This window comes from Asterias amurensis, chromosome 1 (assembly GCF_032118995.1).
Source record: "Asterias amurensis chromosome 1, ASM3211899v1".
In the NCBI taxonomy this organism is placed as follows: Eukaryota; Metazoa; Echinodermata; class Asteroidea; order Forcipulatida; family Asteriidae; genus Asterias; species Asterias amurensis.
Window position 1 is genome coordinate 32,421,061 of NC_092648.1, and position 22,700 is coordinate 32,443,760.

The 22,700-nt window shown below is 38.9% G+C and overlaps 2 protein-coding genes across 2 annotated transcripts; one reads left to right on the plus strand and one right to left on the minus strand.

Annotated features, from left to right (window-relative positions):
• On the plus strand, positions 1-5,475 carry LOC139937149 (multiple coagulation factor deficiency protein 2 homolog). The gene is made up of 3 exons (XM_071932179.1): positions 1-45; positions 1,888-2,138; positions 3,325-5,475. The coding sequence occupies exons 2-3, from the start codon at positions 1,930-1,932 to the stop codon at positions 3,614-3,616; spliced, it is 501 nt and encodes a 166-aa protein (XP_071788280.1). The 5' UTR covers positions 1-45; positions 1,888-1,929; the 3' UTR covers positions 3,617-5,475.
• A 2,581-nt stretch (positions 5,476-8,056) lies between these two features.
• On the minus strand, positions 8,057-21,449 carry LOC139937146 (acyl-coenzyme A amino acid N-acyltransferase 1-like). Its single transcript, XM_071932165.1, has 10 exons — positions 21,281-21,449; positions 19,522-19,712; positions 18,965-19,089; positions 18,246-18,503; positions 17,139-17,308; positions 15,467-15,583; positions 14,200-14,285; positions 13,043-13,145; positions 12,236-12,443; positions 8,057-9,307 (listed from the first exon to the last, which is right to left on the minus strand). The coding sequence occupies exons 2-10, from the start codon at positions 19,659-19,661 to the stop codon at positions 9,189-9,191; spliced, it is 1,326 nt and encodes a 441-aa protein (XP_071788266.1). The 5' UTR covers positions 19,662-19,712; positions 21,281-21,449; the 3' UTR covers positions 8,057-9,188.
• Between the last annotated feature and the right edge of the window lie 1,251 nt (positions 21,450-22,700).

Below are 22,700 nucleotides of genomic sequence, written 5' to 3' on the forward strand. Positions count from 1 at the left end.
AGACAGCGCTAGCAGCAGCTGGTCAGTCAACTGTGGCGGAAACAGGTAAGTCGAGTTTTATTTTGTGAGGTGGTCCTCCGAAAAAAGGCATTGTTTTAATGAGAGTGTGAACTAGCTTCTTCTGCTGGTTATTAATGCTCTGTTTATGCAATTGCGTTGTTTTAACTAAATTGCGTGTGGGTCGGTATTCGCTCATAAAATGTACTGAATTGTGTGTGCGGATCGGATACTCGTGAGCTGTGCAGGCTGTGGTTGGATGGATGGGGATCTAAACAAAAGAGCACAATATGGTCCCAGGTCCGGTCCGGTTGGGTTAAAGGGAAAGGTTTCCGTATGGTGCCACCACTTTTTCATTCGATATGAAATAATATAATAATACCTTATTTACCTCAATGAGATATCCACATAAAAATGAATGAACAAGTGGTGGCGCCATACGGAAAGTTATCCAATTCGAAGATTGAAAGGAGGGTCACAGATGTTTACTTACACACTTGGGTTAGGGAGGTCGTTGGAAAGGCCTCAATCGTGATTTGTATCTGTTTGTACACGAAAAGTGCTTGTGAAAACTCACCCAAAAGACATCACTTAAGTGCGAAGTTTGATGACATTTCCTTTCACAATTAAGCAGTTTTTTCTCGATTGATTGGAATTTTAAATGAAAAACGCAGAGTTGAAAATAAGAAAGTTAGCGCGTAACAGAGAGCCCATTTTTGGTCGCGGGAAAACTCAGTCGATTTTGTGTCGAAAATGTTTTATTTTAAGTGAGCCCTCTTGTGGACTCGATAGCCTAAGGTCACGTGGGATATGTTTATATTTGTGTAGAGGAAGGTCTGAGGAATTGAGGTACCAAGTTTGATAGAATTTGATTGATATTTTAAACTGTTTGTTATCGTTCATTTTGTTTTGTTATCAAAAGTTGAGGTTTTACACATAAATTTACATCAAAAATCTTCAATTTCTCACATATGGAAACTGTAAAACCTATACAAAACTCATATTTTCTGAAAGCTTATACCTTCGTGATCATGTGCATATCTTTGTTTCTTTGCTAGGTGGCTGCGCATAGCTGCGCATTTAAGATTTAGAGGAGGGGGTCCTGACAGATTTTTTTTGCAGCCATACGTGTATTGAAGCTGTCCACACGGGGACATTTGTTTGACAATTTACATGGTTTTTTTCGTAAACAAATTGGAAAACCCGTCGACCTCCCTACTTGGGTTACTTGTGTGACTGTGTATTATTGCTCTATATATTGTGTGAGTGAGTGTAATTTTGATGTTAAATATAATCATTTTCATTGATTGTAGTTGTAATTGTATTGACTATAATTAATATTAGGACTTTTATTGTTACATTGTTGGATGAAAAAAAAAATATTAAGCTTAAAACTTATCCTATGCTAAAATTTTGGTGGCGAGGTGCAGAAAATTTGCCATCATGGATAATGCTTTAGATGATCTATATATATATTATAATGCAAAGTGCAGTGAAAAGAAAACCAGAAACCATGCAACCTTTACTGCTGTGTACATGAGTTATTACATGTACATTATGTAGCCAGGGAACACAACCTTATTTGTAGTGGTTGATATTACTATTAAGATAGTGGTATTAGAAAAAATCTTGAAATCAATAAACTGCCTCTAGCTACAGACAATCTGCTCGGTGGTCTAGTTCTCAAGACACTGCTCTAGAATAGCAAAGGTCGTTGGTTCGCATCCCACCCAACTATTAATATGCCTGTGATTAATTTGTTCACTGAGCTCGGTTAAGTTCAGAGTATTTATTGCTAACACACTTTGGTGTATATGGGTAAAACCAAAAATTAATATTGTTTATCCTCGAGCAATATTCCATCTATTAAATTTCTTTGTTGTATTACAGACATTCTACAATTTGTGTGAATCCATTGAGAGCTGATCGAAGATGAAGGCAAGCCTTTGTAGTAGTATCCTTCTCCTTCTTCACTTATTCCTCGTTGTCAGAAGTCAACAAGGAAGTGAAAATGCAGCAGGGGGTCATCAACAGCAGCAACTTCCTCCTCTAAATGGTCAGCCCTCGGCTGGTCAGCCAGGCCAAGTCAACCGTATGAATCAGGGCGGTAACCCAAGCATTATTAAAACGCAGGACAGAGAGTAAGTTAGAATAAAATTAATGACATCGATTTACAAATTTGTGTGTGTAAACCAGCTTATTGTATTCTCAAGGAGCATTCGATTGATTTCACCTAGGAACTATTGAAACTTTAGGCTAGTCCTAAGTTAGGACGAGTAACTCGTCCAAATCGAGATAAGACTTGTCTTAACTCTTTGTGAAACCCACCCCAGATCAATTTGTGTCATTGAGACAGGCCTGATACTTCTCTTGTTATTGCCTTGGTGCCCTTGAAATGCTAGAGTAGAAATTTACAATTTCCTCATAAGGTGCCCTTTGCCAAAGAGAAATTGCCTTGGTGCCCTTGCCCTTTCAAAAACGAAGCATTGAATAACCTCAAAAAAGCTGTGATTTCTTGCTCTGTAGTTTGCTATTCATTTGATAGTTTTAAGTTGATGAAAACTTGTGATTATGCCCCCTGAATTTTTTTTTAATAATGTACAATGAATTAGAGTAAAGTGTGCACATTGTAGCAGTAAAAATTAACAATGTGTGATGGATACACCATGGTAAAATGTCAGAGGCTCGGAGGTTGTCCTGATATTTCCTGATATCATGATCAAAGATCTTCTGCTGCCCTGAACATTTTCTGTAGGTGCGGAGTTGTGTCTAAGCGTCCAATTCATATTGACATATTGACAAGAGTATGTAACTCCGTCACTGGAAAAACCTGCGAATGCAAAGCAAGTTTTGATGTCACATGGCTATTTTTGCATCAAATATTTCGCAGTAGTTATGAGCACAAGTCAACCGATGCAAATTATTCGTTGCGCATTTGTAGCGTAAAATTTCGTATCGCATTCAATTTTGCAGGAAGTATTCAGCAGGATTTGTCACCAGACCAAACTGAGACTGTGACTCATTATAAAATATGTTAATTATTTTTTAGAGGCACACTGATACATGTATGTGTAAAAGCATAAACCTTTATCAATGTGTAAATAAGGTTCAAATTGATGTTTGTTCCTTTAGTTTAACAGGATTCATTTTTGGTTTTTAGTGAGCCATTAAAAATTAGAAAAACATTACAAAATCTTGTTGTCCTGGCACTGTCCTTTTTTCTTTTTTTTTTTTTTAGCTGCATGCTTGAGTCACCTTAATTACATAATTCATTTTTAATCAAAGTTTTCAGGATTGCAATTTTAACTTTAATCATCTTTTTCGCAGACATATCATGCACCATCTTGAAGAAGAAATTGAGAAATCCGAAACTGAAATGACCCAAGAGGAATTGACGTTACACTACTTCAGAATGCACGACTACGATAAAAACAACAAGCTGGACGGCAATGAACTGGTGCAAGCGATGACGCATTACCATGACGACCACGGAAACGACGAGAAGACGATCACCGAGAAGGAACTTGAAGAGATGATTGACCCCATCTTGCAAAATGAGGACAAAAACTCAGATGGATACATTGATTTTCTAGAATATGCAAAAGGACAACAAGTTTAGTGTTGATTTTAACTTGGGTTTTACCCACAACACCGATGTGTAGCACCATACAGTGCTAACACACATCGGTGGTTATGGGTACAACATAAATTAATATTCTTCATCCCCGGTGCAAATATCTATCTTTACAAAAAGTTAAAGGAACACGTTGCCTTTGATCGGTCGAGTTGGTCTGAAATTGTTATGAAATCGATATGGTTAGAAAGAAGTTGTAAAAGTAGAATACAATGATCTATACGAATATGCCTTGAAATTGCGTGGTTTTCTTTTTACCTAGTCGACTAACACGGTCGGCCATTTATGGGAGTCAAATCTTTGACTCCCATAAATGGCCGACGGTGTTAGTTCGCAACTTAAAATGAAAACCGTGCAATTTTGAGTGATACTTGTGTGGATCATTAAATTCTACATGTAAAACATCTTTCTAATCAGATGCATTTCATAACAAACGGTTTCAAACGCTTTTTAAAGACCAACTCGTCCGATCCAAGGCAACATGTTCCTTTAAGTAGTGATTTTAATTTCATTTGCTGAAATGGTGCGTCTCATTGTTTTAGTATCATGCATTTAAAAACAAATTATTACTTGGGTTGGTTGGGAAAGGGTGGGTTGTCGGTGCTGAAGGAAGCAGAGACTGGCAGAGCTATGTAATGAGTAATGAAGGAGTTGTTTCAAGCCAGTTTTATTTGGTCATGTGTTTGCTGGATGCCATTTTTTGGTCCAAATGCTTGGTATCCCAATTTCAAGTGTGGCCACATGCATTATATGGATAAAAATTGCTTCTAATCGCAAGTTGTTGCAACTCTGTAAAATACACAGCTCACGAAGGGGGCACACATTTGGTAAACTCAAATGTATCCAGAGTATGCGACACAGTGTACAATTTACAAAACATATTGCCTTATTGTATCTGGTTCCTGCGATTTGGACTCTGTTTATTTGATGTTCAGTTTTCCGATTGGAAATTTAGGTGCTCTTTTTTTTTTGTCCTGGAAATAGAAATCTAGGTTTGAGTATGGTGGATATGTAGACTTCTCTTGTGCGGTATGCGTATAGAGATCAGGTTATCTACTGTCAGCTGGAAGATGGATTTATTGTATTGTTTTTCTTTTCTTTGGTGATTTTGGGGTTCTTGGGGCATATTTATTTTTGTTCATCCTCCGAAAAATGATACAGGTAATATCTTAGTATTTACTGGTTGGAAGCTGTTATGGTAAAATCAGCACACAAAAAACCTGTGTCATTTACGGGTTGGATATTTTTCCTTTTTGCTTCGGGACGTGTGTTTATGAGTGTAGAAGTGAAGTTTAAAAAATGTTCCTTTTTGAAGTGTTGGACAACTCCTTACCCTGGTTCGTGGTTTTGAATGAGATGTGCACTATGCCAGCACATGAAATTCTTTCGGGTGAATGGATCTAACATTCACAATTTTTACCGGTACACAGATGTGTATGAAAAGCCCTGTATACTCGGCACTTTCTGTGGGATTCGAACTCATGACCTAGAGCTGTGCCAAATTTCATAAAGCAAATTTTTGTGCTGACAGGCTTTATGAAATTGGGCCCTGGTGTTTTACCACTAGACTGGTTCCAAATGATTGGTACTCAACTCTTTGGTAATGTTATCCAAACTAGGAAGGTGATGGTATTGTTAATGTACAGTTCAGTTCGGTGTCATGGGAGTTAAGTATATTTATATTTATTTTTAAGTTTTAAATTTGATAACGGAAGTCAAGCTTTGCAAAGGTGCCAAATGATTGAACTGTTGAACTTCATCTAAAGATCAATAATCGATAAACTTTGAACCAGTCAAACTTTGCTATCCTTGTGTAAATTTACATTGACAAATATAGCTCCATTGTTAACTCTCTCCTGATTGGAAACTATTGTACAATTGGTATCAAGCCTTATGTGCATATATATGAGGATACTACATCTTGGAACTGAATTATGACAAAAAAACACAATCAGTACAAAGTCACATTAAAAGTTTTTCAAATGGTTGTTTTTCCCATGAGCTGAAAGCATTCAAAAGTGTTTCAACATGTAAATGGACATACATGCGTTGACTGAAAATAATTTATATCTGATTGGTATTTTTCTTAATTAATATCAAATGTCAATCACAAAATTGATGGAAAGGCCAGCCCCCGATTTCACGAAGCACTGTGACGCGTCGCAAGTGCAAGTTGCGACCGGTTACTTGTCGTAAGTTGCGAACTCGTCGCAGCTGCGATGTGTCTTATAGGTCTGCGATGCATCACAAACCCTACGATGCGTCGCTACTTGCGATGAGCTTCGTGAAATCGGGGGCAGGTAACATAAATAGTTTGAGGGTTTAATTCATAGAAAAATGTGGAGAATTTTTGTTTTTAAGCCAACAAGTGAATCAGCTTAATTGTATTATTATTAGCCTGCATGCCCACTCTAATGATGAAACACTTTTAGGGTAGGGTTGTTTTAGGTACTTAAATCTCCTTTCCGGCCTCATGTCGACCTACGATTTTCTTGCGCCCGCAACAAACCGTCGGCAATGCGCAGATAAAATATGCTCAGGTCACAACAACTGAGAAATCATGCGCCTGCGATTGGTTCCCAACCGTCAGGATCACTCTGTACAAGTTGAAATGTTGTACTCTTGCGACTGTTAATTTTTTTGAGCGGCGACTGTTTCAGATTGTCTTAAAAAATCATCGCAGTTACGCTCAGGTCGTAAATAATAGCCGACTGAAAAGTTCCCAATGGTCTTAGCTCAGGCGCAGTGTGATCCTGAAAAGTCGGTCGCCGATTTTGTTGTTGTTGACGCAAGGTCGACCTGAGGCCAGTGTAATTATTTGATGAATACAAAGTTCGCTTTGTTGTCTTCATGCAAGTTCTGAATGATGGTGTCATTACTACAATTTGATTACAGAGTACTGCTGTTATCACTATTACACACATACATGTTTTTCAAAAGAAAGAAAACAAACAACACTTACAAGACAAACAAATAAACAAACAAGCAGTATTACAAATGAAAGAATTTTTATATTGGTACAAAACTGCTGCATAAATGTATCATCCTGAACATTTTAATCCCATTAGGATGTACACATATTAATTAATGTTTATTGCTATATTTATCTACATTGCTATCTTCAAGCAAACTTGAGTCCTCAATTTTTGATCGATCATTCCATGAAAATATTGTGATATTGCACGGTCTATGTCACGTGTAGGCTGCATCAGCCATGTACCCCCTCCCCACACACATTCGATAGATTGGCTATCACACAAGATGTTAATCCACAAGCATGACAAGAGGGTGCAATTTCAGGCAATGCTGTATGGCCATCATCTGGTCAGTCTCTAGATGGCTGGGGTGGATTTCACAAAGAGTTAAGACAAGTCTTATATCAAGTTAGGACGAGTTACTCTTCCTAACTTAGGACTGTACATACGTTTTTAATATCTCCTAGGACTTGTCCTACGTTAGGACTAGTTCTAACTCTTTGTGAAATCGACCCCAGGAGCCCTAGCCAAATCTGTACTTTTGAATTGTGCTGTTCTATAACTCTATCTGACCTGGGCCCAAATTCATGGCTCTGCTTACCGTAAGCATAGAATCGGCGCTTACGGAAGCAAAAATTCTGTGCTTAAGGCAAGCGTTTTTCACGTGTTAGCGGCGAATTTTGGCTTCTGCCCGTGCATTCTCTGCGTGCGTTCTCCGCTTTACTTGGCATTCTACGCTTACAAGGCTAGCGGGGAATCGTGATCGTAAGCGCAGAATTCGGCGGATGCAGAGCCATGAAATTGGGCCCAGGTGGTCACCATTTGGGAGTCAAAATTGACACAAGTGAATTGACCATTGATCTTCATTAGTAATGGAGATCAAATTGACCCCTAAAAAGGGAGGAAATGGTTGACCCACGGTGTGTTCCGCATCTGAAATAGATCAGTTGGGCTTTTTTAAGGAACGCGAAGGTCTTCGATCTCAATACAATCTGGTGGTACCTCGATCCTCAAGGAAGTTTGGAGACCGTGCATTCTCCATCGCTGGTCCCCGCAACTGGAACTCACTCCCAACAAACATCCGGAACGCTTCTTCTGTAGAACAGTTTAAAGGACTTTTAAAAACACATCTGTTTAATCGTTCCATCTAATGTGTTTTTGATTCTAGTCATTCTCTCTTTTGGGTTTTGGTTGCATTATCCCTAGCGCTTTGCATCCTTTGGAAAAGGCGCTTTATAAATTCGGTTATTATTATTAGTTGGCTTGAAGATAAATTTGTTATCAAACTTGCGCTCTTGGAAAACGGAAAAATGTTGTGCATCTGTGTAGAGTATCCAGCTTGGTATTTGATTTAATGGGATGTAGAAGTCATATTTGTCCTGTATTCCACTTGCGCTTGTTTGATAACTAATGTATCTGTTTTATGTTTTTTCCTCAATATGCATTCTACTTGTCTTCTTTTCTCATTCTTTCCGATTGCCATATTTAGTTCTGAAGAAGTTTAATGAACTTCCCCATTTTAAAGCTTTTTTTAGGGGGGGGGGCTGCTCATTGAAAATTAATACTCTTAACTTTAACAAAAATTATGCTGGCGTCTTTTTTTAATTCAAGAACAAGACAGTTAGTGCACCAGAACTTTTGGGGAGCGAGCAATTAGTTTGCAAAACCAATGGAGACGTTGCTAAGAAACTGAAGTCCAACAAATGGGTGAACAACGAGGAATCTTTGATTTATAGGGCCGGGTTCAATGATTATTGATTTTGTTTGTGTTACATCTTGTGCCATAATCACAGTTGGGTATACCGGCTTGATACCTCATGGAGGTAATGGACTCAAATTGGCTCCATGACGCCCCCCCCCCTTCCAACTGATGTCATCGTTGCATCAATTACATTATATTTTATTGTATATTTTCCTTTGCGATTTTCATTCCTATGTGAAAACTATAGAGAGACAGTATTTTCATTAAAGTTCACAATTGAATATATTGATTCAAACTTGCTTTATTTGTCTTTGGTTCATTTCCTGCTTGCTCCATATTCTGATGCTTTAAACTACTTGGCCATGACACTCTACAATGTTCTGAAAAAGCTAAAAATACAATGATCAAGTCATTACAGAAAAATACAATGATCGAGTCATTACAGAACATTTCGTTTAATCAATTTTAAACCGTAGTAAAAAATTCTAAATTTTGAAATAGGAAATTGATTAGTACAATTTATTTTTACAAACAATACGAAAATAGGGGTTCAAAATATACAAGAGAAGAGTCAAACATTACATGAAAACTATTGTGAATACAAACTTCTCGTTGTTTTTCCAAATGCATCATCTGAAAATAACACTATCAATAATTTTGAGCAATAAATATTTGACCAAATGTAGTTTGTCAAAGAACAAAATTTGGGGAAATTAGTTTAAGTCGGAGAATAGACTCTTAAGTGTAGATTTGTTCTTTGGCTTGAACATTCTATCCACAAATCTACACTTTCTCGATCATTCTCCTTAACTTAGCTTTGGTTTTACCCTTACACCGTGTTGGCACTGTTTATTTTCTCCCCTGATCTATTAAATAGGTTTTATAACTTTGAATTGCCAAGACCAATATGTCTCCGTAAGAATCTTATCATCTTTGGCCAGCTGTCCTCCATTGCTCTGGTGTTTCCAACAGGTGTTCCTCCATGTTCAACTACACCATCTGTATAAACAGTGAATAACAAAATAAACCAGAAATAGGCGTGTGAGTACAGCTCAAAATACAGTGAAAAAAAGAAACTTGAAATGTGTTTGAACCAGGTTCTCTTGAACAACTTTCATGGCTTTTGCGTTTCATGGCTGAGTTGACAAGAGCACCAAACTCAAGCTCTGGTGTTTCTGTTCAGCAGGTGGTGGGTTCGAGTCCCAGTCATGACACATAACTATAATTGCTTCTCTCCACCCAGGGGTGAATAGGCACCTGTGAGGGCAGAGATGGTTCTTGTGATTGATTTTGCTTAGTAGCGCATATTTGTTGCGCAGTCTATATAAGAGGGAGCTGAGATGGTTTAAGGAATGAATTAAATGGTCCAGTGACCAGGGGTAATAATGTTGGGACACCCTTCGGTTGTGTAAAGCGCTTAACAAAAACTGATTGTTATTATTTCTAAAAAACAGTGAACAAGAGCTTGAAATGGGTTTGAACCAGGCTCTCCTAACACGGGGGTTGCTCTTAATCCCTACCAAGTCCGAGAGGCATACATAGTTTGTTTTTTTCCTGCAGGACTCTTTAGGTGTTCGGGCCAACAGCCCAGAACACCTCTTAATTTTTATTTTTTTTAAGGTGTTCGGGCCAACAGCCCGGAACACCTCTTAATTTTTATTTTTTTTAAGGTGTTCGGGCCAACAGCCCGGAACACCTCTTATTTTTGTTCGTTTTTTAGGTGTTCGGGCCAACAGCCCGGAACACCTCTGATTTTGTTCGTATTTTTTCCCTTCTTTTTCTTCATACTTCTTCTGTTCGTCCCTTGTCCGCTAACAAAATAACCTTTCCGAAACTCGTATGAACTTGAAACTTCACACATAGTTATATATTCATTAGAAGAAAAATGTGTAAGTTACGTCATGATGACGTCATTAATTCTTGAGTTATGAAAGTTCAAAGTTTATTATTTCAAAAAATCATAACTTTTGATCTACATGATGGATTCATACAATCGATACATCATCGGAAAGGTCGTTAAAAACTCTGTAAACGCTTTGCAGACATGACCCCATTTTGATCTTGTCTTCGGGTTCAAAATCGAGGATTAAAATTCAAAAATTCACGCATAAAGAACTACGAAATTCCCCCATTGATTGCGCGTAAAGATTTCACACGTAGGCGTTTCACATGTAAATTGTACACCACGTGTAAGTACGCGGTGCATTGCGGTGCATAGTCACGCTCTGCGCCACGTGTTGTTCGCTTTAGTCTGTGTTCGAGGCGTTTTCAACATACATGTATATATGTACATTGGTTAAGTTCATATTTCCTCAACCACATCAGCCATTTTAACAATCTTTACATCATATAAAATGGCTTTACGTACTTTACAAAAATAGACATGTTGAGGAACTTTTCTTGACCTTTTGACATGTTTAAACCGGAAGTTACTGTAAAATGATTTGAAAAGGCCAAAGCGATTGCTTGCTTGCTTGATTGGTACTTGTTTTATTGTGACTAGTAAAGTGTACACACTTGTCAAACAACCCCTTTCACACATCCGTTCCCCAACACCTAGAGTTTGTTTTACAAACTCTTAATTTCTAGTTATAACTACTGTTATTATTATATAGGATTTGAGGCATTGCATGTCTTTCTTTATTCTACTACCGCGATGTTCAGGAGACTTCTCAGTTTAAAAAAAAACTGTACTGCTTTTTAAGAACTACACGGGAGGAAGGTATAGAAAATTGGCTGGGACTACTACTTTAGCTTAAAGGATCGTACTTAACTGCACTACCGCGGAGTCAGTTCTTGAATTAGCTTCGACTAGCTTGCTCTATAGTCATCGTCAGGAGACTTATTATTATTAAGGGAATCAATGTGTGGTGAAGAGGTTTTCAACTAGTGGTTTAATCCCAACGAGGCCTGGTTCTTGATAATTTTACCAAGACGAAGACGAGGTAAATTATAAAGAACCAGGCCTCGGCGGGTCTAAACCACTAGTTGAAAACCGATTCAACACACTTTGATTCCCATTCATAAATACCTTTTCGGTCAAAAACATCATCACTTTTTGGTCAAAAAGTAAAATAAATGCAAAAACTATAATTGTTAAATGATTTCTTTCAACACAACGCCCCTCCAGCTATGAAATGGTAAAGCCCTCCGCCGCCCTCGGGTAAACAACTCCTTATAAGGGAATGTGTGCGCGTATAGCGTGATGTGGCACAACTGTTTCAGCTGTTGCTCTCGACCAATAGGAATGAAGAAACTGTCTTATAAGAACAGGTGCAAGGTCGCGTGTCACGCCCATGAATTAACACTTTTTACTGGTCATAGACAAAGGTTTATACACACCCACGTGATGCGCTCTCCACCAATAGGAATAGCGAAACTGTCTGAGGTATTTATGAATATAAATTTTCTGATGGTGAAACCAAAGGACCCCAAAAAGTGACTAGCACCGTAGGCCAGAAGAAACATGTGTAGAGACTATGAAGAAGAAATCTCAGGGACGAAAAACACAAATGGGGAAAAGCCACGCGGTCAGGTTGGGACTGAATATCGGACTCGCATCCTTTGTCTTGGATTAGAACTGGGGTCACAGATTTGAAAGGCAGGGAATAAAGCACTGAACCAATTGAATGCCCCTCTCAGTAGCACAGTGCTTTTCATATAGCGGTAGTTGTAAGTGTATGGCGGAAACTGAATACCATTGTTTATTTCATCAGTTAATGTTTACTTATGGAGCAACAAAAATGGTGCCGAGAGGAGACTTTTGAGACGCTGGCGGCAGCAGACATAACGGTCTGTTTTTGCGGCTCTGAGCGTGCGCGCCGCGTAGGTCTGAGCACATGCACTACTGTGAAAAAGGACCATCTTAAAAGTCTCTCATTAGACCTTTAAAGAGATGACCAGAATTTCGGCTTTAAATTTTCTTACTTATTGCCGGTGACCAACATCTGCTGCCAGCAGGTGCCCATGGTATCTCTAGAAGATGACCAGCTCCGGGGTAGCTCAGAAGCTGATAGTTACTGCATCCGTATCGTTTCAGTCGCTCAATGCTCTTCTTGGCATAGAAGCAGCTGTCCCAATTTCGCTCAGCCTCACCCGTGACAAAGAGGTACTTGCACTTTGGGTTGTTCTCCACCTGTGTGGAAACAAGAATAAATCAGAATCAAAAAAAGTTGTCGAATGATTTAAGATGGAGTACATGTATTGATATAACCTACAAACCTTTTCCAATTATAAATTTGGTGGAGTTTGCTCGGCGACATCTTACTACGAGGCATACCCTATTCTTACAACAGAGATAGTTCTCGAGAGAACTTTTCTCCCGCCCAAACCCACACCAAGGTTCTTGTTTTTGTTTGTGAAATTCAACTAATCACACATAAATGTTCACAAAATCACAGACAAAACGTAAATCACTTGTTGTGTATGAAAAAGGACTACACATATATAATGGATGACGTAGATATTAAATTTGTTATGCTGAAAATCACCTAAAAGACATGTTTCCGTATTTCCAAGCCTAATTTAACCTTCCATAATGAACTACGAATGACAGAAAACTTTAACCAACATTCATTCTAAATTTTTCCTAAAATAACACAATTTTGACAATTCAATTGCTTATTGTACAATTCTATGTTTTCTACCTCTAATATTAGCTTGTTAAATGAGGTCTTGCATATAATTAGACTAGAGGACGGATAACTATACTCTTTCAAAAACCTTAAATTTTACCTTTATAAATGCACTATCTTCGTCGTGCAGGTCATACAAGTTTTTCCCGGTGTCGAATATATCATACACGCCTGACACTGGTTCTGGTATCACACCATCGAAGCTGAAAGGAACCACACAGGACAATTAGTTTACTTTAAGCTGGAATGGAATGGTAAGGCACGGTTGATATGGAGGAGTGTGTTCTTGAATGTTCTTGATTTGTGTGTCAGTCGAGCTGGAATGTAGGGTAGGATGAGGTTGATATGGAGGAGTGTGTTCTTGAATGTTCTTCATTTGTGTGTCAGTCGAGCTGGAATGTAGGGTGGGATGAGGTTGATATGGAGGAGTGTGTTCTTGAATGGGGTGTGGAATGGAATGGTTGAATGATTTGTGTGTCAGTCGGGCTGGAACGGAGGATAGGATGAGGTGGATGAAGGTGTTCTTTGAGATAGTAAGGTGTGGAATTCCTTGAGGCAGTGGGGTGGGGAAAGATTGACGCATTTCTTTATCAGTAGAACTGGAATGGAATGAAGAATATGAAGAGGTTCATGTAGATTAGGCCTTGGCGACACGACTGCTTTGTCGAGTTGCGACTACCATTTTTCAACTACTCGGCTAATTGTGCTGCCACGACTACACTACAAAAATAGTCATGACTTCCTGCTTGGTGAACCAATTGTGTCGCTTACGACTGTTCATGACAATATAATTTACTTACGAAACACACTCGGACGTCAGTGACACAATCCTGCAAGCCTTTCAGCACAAGTTTTACTATAGCGCCTGCAGGACACAATTTGCCGGAATGCATCTTGAGAATTAAAAAATTAGTCACGACTAGTGTCAAAGTCGCAACAATTTTAGGCCCGACTAGTCCAGTAGTAAATTTCGCTAGTCGATGAAGTTATTCTTTGAGATAGTGATGTGTAGAATGGTTGAGAGTTTCGTGTGTCAGTAAGTTTTTCACTTATGCAATTGGAGACATCGGGTAAATAATAAGATTGATGTAAGATGCATTTAATCAGATTTTGGACTGATGGAGGAAGGCTCCAAATCTTCTTCTACAAATAGGATCTTTATAACAACACATCACATTGATCATAGGAGTGTTTTGAGCGTGGGGGCGCAACACCATGAGATCAAATTGACGAGACTGGTCAGTCGGGAATACTTACGGAACATATGGCAACTCCTCTCCATTCAGAGTCATTGGGTGAACAGGGAAAACATGACTTCCATTAATACTGATCACTGCACTGACCTACAAGAAAATAAGATGAAGAAAATAATAAAGGTATATGATGTGCTGGTAAACAATAGGAAATCTAAGCCTTCATCAAAGGGCAAGAGCAACACTGGTAAGGTTGACCGATATTTGAAGCATTGTATGAAGTAAGTATTACTTGTTAAAGGCAGTGGACACTATTGGTAACTACTCAAAATAATTGTTAGCATAAAAACTTACTTGGTAACAAGCAATGGAGAGCTGATGATGATAGTATGAAACATTGTGAGAAACGGCGCCCTCTGAAGTAACGTACGTTTTGAGAAAGAGGTAATTTTCCACAAATTTGATTTTGAGACCTCAGAATTAGATTTTGTGGTCCTAAAATCAAGCATCTGCAAAGCACACAACTTCGTGTGACAAGGGTGTTTTTCTTTCATTATTATCTTGATCCATACTTGGTAACGAGTAATGGGGAGAGGTTGTTAGTATAAAACATTGTGAGAAACAGCTCCCTCTGAAGTGACGTAGTTTTCGAGAAAGAAATAATTTTCCGCGAATTTGATTTCGAGACCTCAGATTTAGAATCTGAGGTCTCAAAATCAAGCATCTGAAAGCACACAACTTCGTGTGACAAGGATGTTTTTTCTTCCATTACTATCTTGCAACTTCGACTATTGACTGAGTTCAAATTTTCACAGCTAGGTTTGTTATTTTGTGCATATGTTGGGATACATCAAGTGAGAAAACTGGTCATTGACAATTACCAATAGTGTCCAGTACCTTAAATTTGCAGGTCCAACCATGTATAAATATCTTTTGGGAGGACTGTTGGCTATGAGAAGAGCTACTGTGGTCTAGCTTCATAATAGTGTAGAACAGTTTAACTCCGCTCAACTTGAAGGGTCAGACTCAAAGTTAAGGCCCAATCCCGTTAGAACTAGGTTGTTTCGTTTAATTTTTCCCCCTTAAAGAACAAAAGAGTTAAAAGTCTATGCTTGACCTAAGAAAGATAGAGCAAAGAGAGAAGGACACTTAGAAACGAGATAACAAAAACATAATGATCTTAAAATAGGTGTGGAAGAATGTGAAAAGACTATGAAAATCAGTCGTATATTATTAACATCCCTTTTTTCATTAATTTTGTTCTGAAGAAACAAAAAGAGTTATGAATTGTGTAGAAGAATGTACAGTGCCATAAAATCTTTAACTTTTACCTTTTCTGGAAAAAGTGCAGAGGTCTGTAGCGCTAGAGTTGCCCCAAAAGACACGCCCACTATTCCTACTCCTCCTGGTTTCACATATGGCTGGTCACATAACCAGTCTACTGTATCCTGAAGAAGAAAAAAAATGTTTAAGCGTTTTACAACCCAGCGTACTACACTATGCACCATTGATCACTGTCATCTTGGGCTAAGACTAGTAAAGATGCTGTCTATCCAACATCAATACCATGGGCAGCGGTGTGTCAATACTAATCTCCATCTCAGTGGTGTAGGATCTTGCTGAGCCATTTTACCACAAGGGCCTTGCTTGATTGACCCCGGGAAAGGGGACCTTCAAATATCCAAATATATTGGAAAACTTAATTAGTCCTGTGGTTGATCTACTCTGGATGTGCGCTCAAAATGGTAGCCCACAATTCCCCACAATTCCCAACAAAAGAGGCATACAGTATTATTTCGAGATCTGGTGCTTGATCAAGTGTTCGAGTCTCAGTTGTGGCACTTGGTTCTTAAGCAAGACACTTAACCATGATTGCTTTGGCAAGTTGGGGAGGTACTGCTTTCTGCTGTACCAGCCAGATGGATGAAACCCCAAGCCTAGATAAGTATGAACTGTAAAGGGGGTAACCCTGTTTCAGCCCCGGGGCAACAACCCCTGGAAAAAATTGTTTATTTTAGCCCACACCTTGCCTAAAAAAAAAGTGGTTTTTTTTAAGTCAGAGCAACTGGACCTGTCTCAATGTGGTACCATCTTGTGACATGTCCACTTCAAATGAAAATAAACAGTTTTTACACAGTCACACTATAAACTGCATACAATTAGCCGGTCACAAGATCAAAGAATGAAAGGGGACGAGTTTCTCTACTGCAACAGTTTTTGTTTACTTTTTAAAGTTTACATTTTGTTTAGCACCATGGGATCGATTCTGCATAAAGATGTTTTATAAATAAAATAATTGCACAATGTTTATGTGAAGGCCTACACCAGATAAATTTTACTGTGTTTTGTAGAAATTATTTAGTTGACAATATACACTGTTTAATTACACAGAGTCAAATGATACAGTTGCGCTTCCACCGATGAAACCTCAGTCGGAATCATAGCCTCATGAAACTTTCGAACGCTATGGCAACAATACCAAAACCAATTAACAAATTCCATTGGTGTATATAATTATTAAAGGTTGTTAAATAAACGCCCAAAACGGGGAAAATGGCTGTCTGAACCCTCCAATTATGCCATTGCAGCAAAACAGCCACCATAAAATAGTGCCAAATAACCGGTGGAGTAAGTGGGATGGTGGTGGGAAAATTAAAAACATCTATTCCAAACGAATGACTGTGACAAAGTGAGTAGATAAAGTTAACAAGCCCGCCAAAACAAAACTTCTGGCGCTTTGATTGGTTGAAACAAAAACAATGTAATACATCGATTTGCTACCTAAATGTAATACAGCATGACCCAGAAACACAGCAATGAGTTTGGAACTCTGCACTATGCAGCACAGGGGAAACAACAACTTAATGCTTGCAATATATATATATATATATGCCCTGTGTGTAAAGCTGGGAACATGCCAAGTACGATGAAGGTTGCGCTGAGTATAAGGCCTTTTATCCTTTATGGTGATAAAAGGAAATGTTTATGTCATTGCCTCCATACCCTAAAATATTCAGCTTCTAAGTTCTGCAGACCTTTTGGCAGATCCTTGTAGGCAAAATAGGGTAGAGCATAGGAGGCGAATTCATGAGATGCCAAAGCAGCAGCACGAATCTCAATCAATCCACCAGCAGTACCAAACATATCAATCACACCAGGAAAAGGTCCAGGTCCTGAGGAAACAAGAAAAAAAGAAAGATATTCTTTATCCCTGATGCAAATCTAACATCTATTATGTCATTGCGGTACCCGCTGCCAACACATAGCATTCGAACTGCCTCTAGCTACTTGGCACTCTCAGTAGTCTAGTTGGTAAGACACTGCTCTAAAGTTGCAAAGGTCGTGGGTTCGAATCCCACCCAAGTAATACGCCTGTGAAGTTTTTTCACAGGACTCAGGAAAAGTATACAGGAAAGTATACCATGCTAACAAACATCGGGGCAAGGGTTATGCCAGCTGATCTTTTGTCTGCAGTTCTCAGGAAAGCCCCCAAATATACAATGGCCTCTGTTTACCATGAATGCTTGGAGGTGACCTGTCATGTTGACATGCAAAAAAAACATGCATTCATGCAATTCTTCCAGAACTTCTTCCAGAACTTATACAGTAGTGTTCCATCAAGTTTGGCTCACTAATTATTAAAAGGTTGTTTCGGCTAGCCAGTGTCAGGCTGTTTATCAATCATGTTGCCCACAGGTGGGATCCCCGGCGGCATCTCCAAAAACTCTGTTGTGCTCTCTCCTCAAGACACCAACTTAGCTCATATGTATCAGTCTCTATCTTCCCCTCAGCTTCAGCCTGTGAGAGTCGGTTCCAGTAGGCAGCTCAGGGTGCGTGCAGCATCGCCTACCATCGCCTGCAGTCCTTCTGATTTGAAAATCACAGGCGTGTGGAAAAAAACCCACCTGGATTTTCCCGAGGGGTGTGATTTTAGTTGCGCCAAAACAGATTACGCCAAAACTGAATGCCAAGGCGTGTATTTTAGAGGGATCAGGCGTGTGATTATTCACACTCCTGGGTAAGCTTTTAGGCGTGCGATGGCGTGCGGGTGCGATCGCACACCTCAAATCAGAAGGACTGCGCCTGTATGCTATCTTTTATAGTACATACCTTTGGGTTTAAATAAAGCTCCCCTCAGCCGTCCATGTTCCACTTCAATCCTCTCTACGTCCTTGCCCATGTACCATCTCTCTGCAACAGCAGTAGCTTCTGGTTCCTTGGTCTGTAGTGCCGCTGTATCCAGTAGGCCCTCGTACAATGAAAGCTGAACTACCATAGGCTTTGTTGCATCCCTTAGGGCAAACCGAGCTCCGAGCCGCTCCCCTGGTGATGGCACCATGCTCCAGAACAGACCCATGGGTTCAATCCCTGAGATAAATTAAAGACAGTGGACACTATTGGTAATTACTATAAAAAAAATTACTAGCATACAATCTTTCTTGGTAACGAGTAATGGGGAAAGATTGATAGTATAAAACATTGTGAGAAACGGCTCCCTCTGAAGTAGTGTAGTTTTCGAGAATAAGGTAATTTTCCACGATTTTGATTTCGAGACCTCAGATTTAGAATTTGAGGTCTCGAAATCAAGCATGTGAAAGCACACAACTTCGTGTGACAAGGGTGTTTATTTCTTTCATTATTATCTTGCAACTTCGACGACCGATTGAAATCAAATTTTCACAGGTTTGTTATTTTATGCAAGTGAGAAGACTTGTCTTTGACAGTTACCAAAAGCGTACAGTGTCTTTAAACCACATAAGAAGTTGAAAAGTAAGTCAACTTAAAATCAGAATAAATAATGCTTTCTAAATTTTTCCCTTTTTTCTTACCAGTATATAATCCACCCAAAGCAGCCTGATCAGGCACAGAAACTTCTCCATTGTCTCCAGCTTTGTAATGAGCGTGACTCTCAAATCTTTCTATAATTTCATCTGTTTTCTTCTCGGCAACAGACCTTGGAGTTAAGAATAATCGATTTCTCTTTAGATTGGGTGTTAACATATAAAATTTTAAAAAGCTGCTGGCCTGTAGATATTTTCAGAACAGGACTAGGGAAAATACTCAGAAAGAGTAGGCCTACTCACTTTTAACACACATTGGTGAATGGGAAAAACACAAATCATTTAGAAAAACAATTTTCATTGCAAAACACATCCCACCTTTGTATCTGCAAGCCATGAAAATGAGTATGGAATGTCTAAATTACAACCAATTGCAAAATATGGTTTGTATAAAATGACATGCTTCTAGACTATAAAATCAGTCATCAACTTTCTCTTTATTACATGAACACACCAATAATGCCCCTCGCCGACATGATTTTAAAATAGAAGATACAATGTGTAGAGCAATAGTTCTGAACATAAGTTTTGATCTGTATATGTACCTGATAGTGACATGGCTGTTAGCCTTCATTCCAGTCGCTTTTATTGCTACTTGTTGATCAATCATAGAAGTGGAAGGTGTAACTGAAAGAAGCCATTTTTTAGCCAACTTGCTCAGGTTGCGTACATGTTGGTTAGTCATCGTTTCTGTGGACTTGGCTGTTGCGTGACCATTTACCTTGTAACCTTGAGGCTGTCAACGAAAAAGTTATATGAAAGTTACACAAACCATTTTGGATATCAATATAAACCACAAGGGAAACTGACTGGGTAAATTTTTAAATGATTTTTGGGGTTCGAACAAAGAATTGACTAAAGCGGGATTCGAACCAACGACCTCCGGATTAACGTGACGGCGCTCTTCCCTTGTGGGTTAAATTGATATCTGAAACAAAAAGGCGCATCCCCTTAAGGTGATCCCCTGGCTGCCGCTTCCCAGGTTGTATCGTAATTTGGGTGTGATCCCTGGCTACACGGCAGTTAACGATTGTATGGCTTAACTGGCATCCCCGAACAAAGATATTGACACAATAGGGACACCGCCAATATAGGGCTAGATAGCTCAGTTGGTAGAGCGCCGGCACGTTAATCCGGAGGTCGTTGGTTAGAATCCCACTCTAGTCAATTCTTTGTTCAACCCCCAAAATCACACACCATTTTGCTTACAACGTACACTTCAGGCCTGGATTTAATCTTTGTGAGAGAAGGTCCAGTGAAGTAGTAATTGACATCTTTGCGCGAATACCCCCGAACCGCTATACAATCAAAGATGCTCAACATAAATTTGCCTGATTAGATTTCTAGCCGAAGACACAATATTTCTTACCATCTCACAAATTTGACTTGTTCGTACAATTAGTCATATTTCTATTATAATCATAATAGTTTTTCACTATTTTCTTGTGACCCAGATGGCCGATCGATCTCAAACTTCTATTTAGTTGCGATCACGTAACCCTCCTCCCGTCGACAAAGCCGGAGGGTTACGTTCTCGGAACTAACTTCTATTATACGCGGTAACCCTTCTTCTCAGGTAAGAAACAAACTCAGTGGAATTGGAGTTAATTAAGGGCGGATAAATTGATGGGCGACGTGCAGAAAATTATCCCTGCCAGCAACTGATTTGTAATTAAACAACAAATCTGCAATGTAAACTAGACACACGTTCAATACATAGGCTGCCTTGCTCTACATATTATGATCTATGTTGAAATCTTTGAAATTTGAAAGAGTTTCGGTTCGCTTGCACCTTATTAAAAAAAATGTCAATAAAGAGTTAATTATGCACTTGACGCAGTTAGTTGCACACTGAAATGCAGGCTTCTCGTATACTCTGCTGCAATAATTCGTCTAAAGTAAAAAGATGTAGTGTTGTCATAGACCCAGCAACTGGGGCGCTAGATTCCTTTTTTCGAATTTTGACATAATATCGGTCATCTATGATCTAGTCGAATCATGGTGGTAGATTTCTACCTCCATGGTCGAATTTTGACATTAACGGTCATCGATCTAGACAGCTAGATGACCGATAATGTCAAAATTCGAAAATAGGAATCTAGCTAGCGCCCCAGTCATTGCACTGGGTCTACGTCATGAGTTACAAAGAGCCTTGGGTTGGGGCCGGCGCTTAGTAGATGACCGATAATGTCAAAATTTCGAAAAAAGGAATCTAGCGCCCCAGTTATTGGGTCTAGATCTATGGTCTAATGTTGTCAGCACTGTCGCTGGTGGTAAGTGGGACCATAGATTTCTTTAACGTACCTAAGCCTCTAATGCCGGACTCTCTCACAGTCACACTGCGTGCAGTACACAGATTAATAACAGTGTATCGATCCTCCCAGCTGCTCTACTGCGCCCACAGCTGTGAGATATAGGTCGGGTCAAGGGTCAAGGTTGTGTTTGTTTTGGGACGTTTGTACACCTGTTCGTTCGTTTGTTTGTTTGTTTGAAGTTGAATTATCTCCTCCAATTAAGTTGTCGGTGCCCAAAATGCACAAAATCGATGGTCTATTAATTATGGTTTCATGCCAAGTTCATGCATCAAGCGAACAATCAAAATAAAGTGTTAAAATAATAAAACTACCTGTAGTTACCTGTTTTCGTTCACGGGCTCTAAGAAGACGACCGTTTTTATGCAACTTAGCCCCGCCCCCTACTACCCCTTGTGATTTTCGGCTCAACTCAAGTTTGATAAAAACTTTTTGACTTTTCCCCTTGTGATTTTTTAGCTTTGCCAAATTTTGCCAAAATTTGATTAAATTGCTGGAGTTAACCCTTGTGTTTTTTGGGTTTTTTTTCAATGTTTTGCCCAAAATGGGTAAAACCGCATGCTGGACTTAGGCTACCCCTTGTGATTTTTAAATTTTGCCAAAATTTTATTAAATTGCTGGAGTTAACCCCTTGTTTTTGTTTTTTACTTTTTGCCCAACATGGGTAAAACTGCTGATTTTTAAGTTTTGCAAAAATTTGATTAAATTGCTATAGTTACCCCCTTGTGATTTATTACATTTAAGACAACTGCTGGAGTTAGACCACCCCTTGTGATTTTTCAATTTGTTGACCAAAACAGGATAAAACTTAATATGATTTTTTCAATTTTTTGCCCAAAATTGATAAAACTGCTGGACTTACCTATTGTGATTCTTAATGCTGGAGTTATCCCCTCTGATTTGTTTAATTTTTTAACCCTTGTAATTTTCATTTTAGGCCCAAATTTGATAAAAATGTTATAAAAAATGTTATTTGCCCAAAATGGATCAAACTGCTTGACTTACCCCTTGTGTGATATTTTCAAATTTGTGCCCAAATTTGATAAAAAAATGCTGGTGAAAACACTTGGCCCAAAAGGGATAGAACTGCTGGACTTCTACCCCCTTGTGATTTTTTACATTTTCGGCTCAAAATGGATAAAACTGCTGGACTTACCCCTTATAATATTTATAACTGTTGGTTCAAAAAGGGAAAAAAATGCTGGACTTACCCCCTTGTGATTTATTTTTAAAAAGTGTCCTTGTGATATTTTCATTTTTTTGCCCCAAAAGGATAAATCGGCTGGACCTTGACGCTACCCCTTGTGAATTTCCAATTTGTTGGCCAAAAAAAGAAAAAACTTATTATTTCTTCAATTTTTTGCCAAAAATTGATAAAACTGCAGGACTTACCCCTAGAGATAATTTTAATT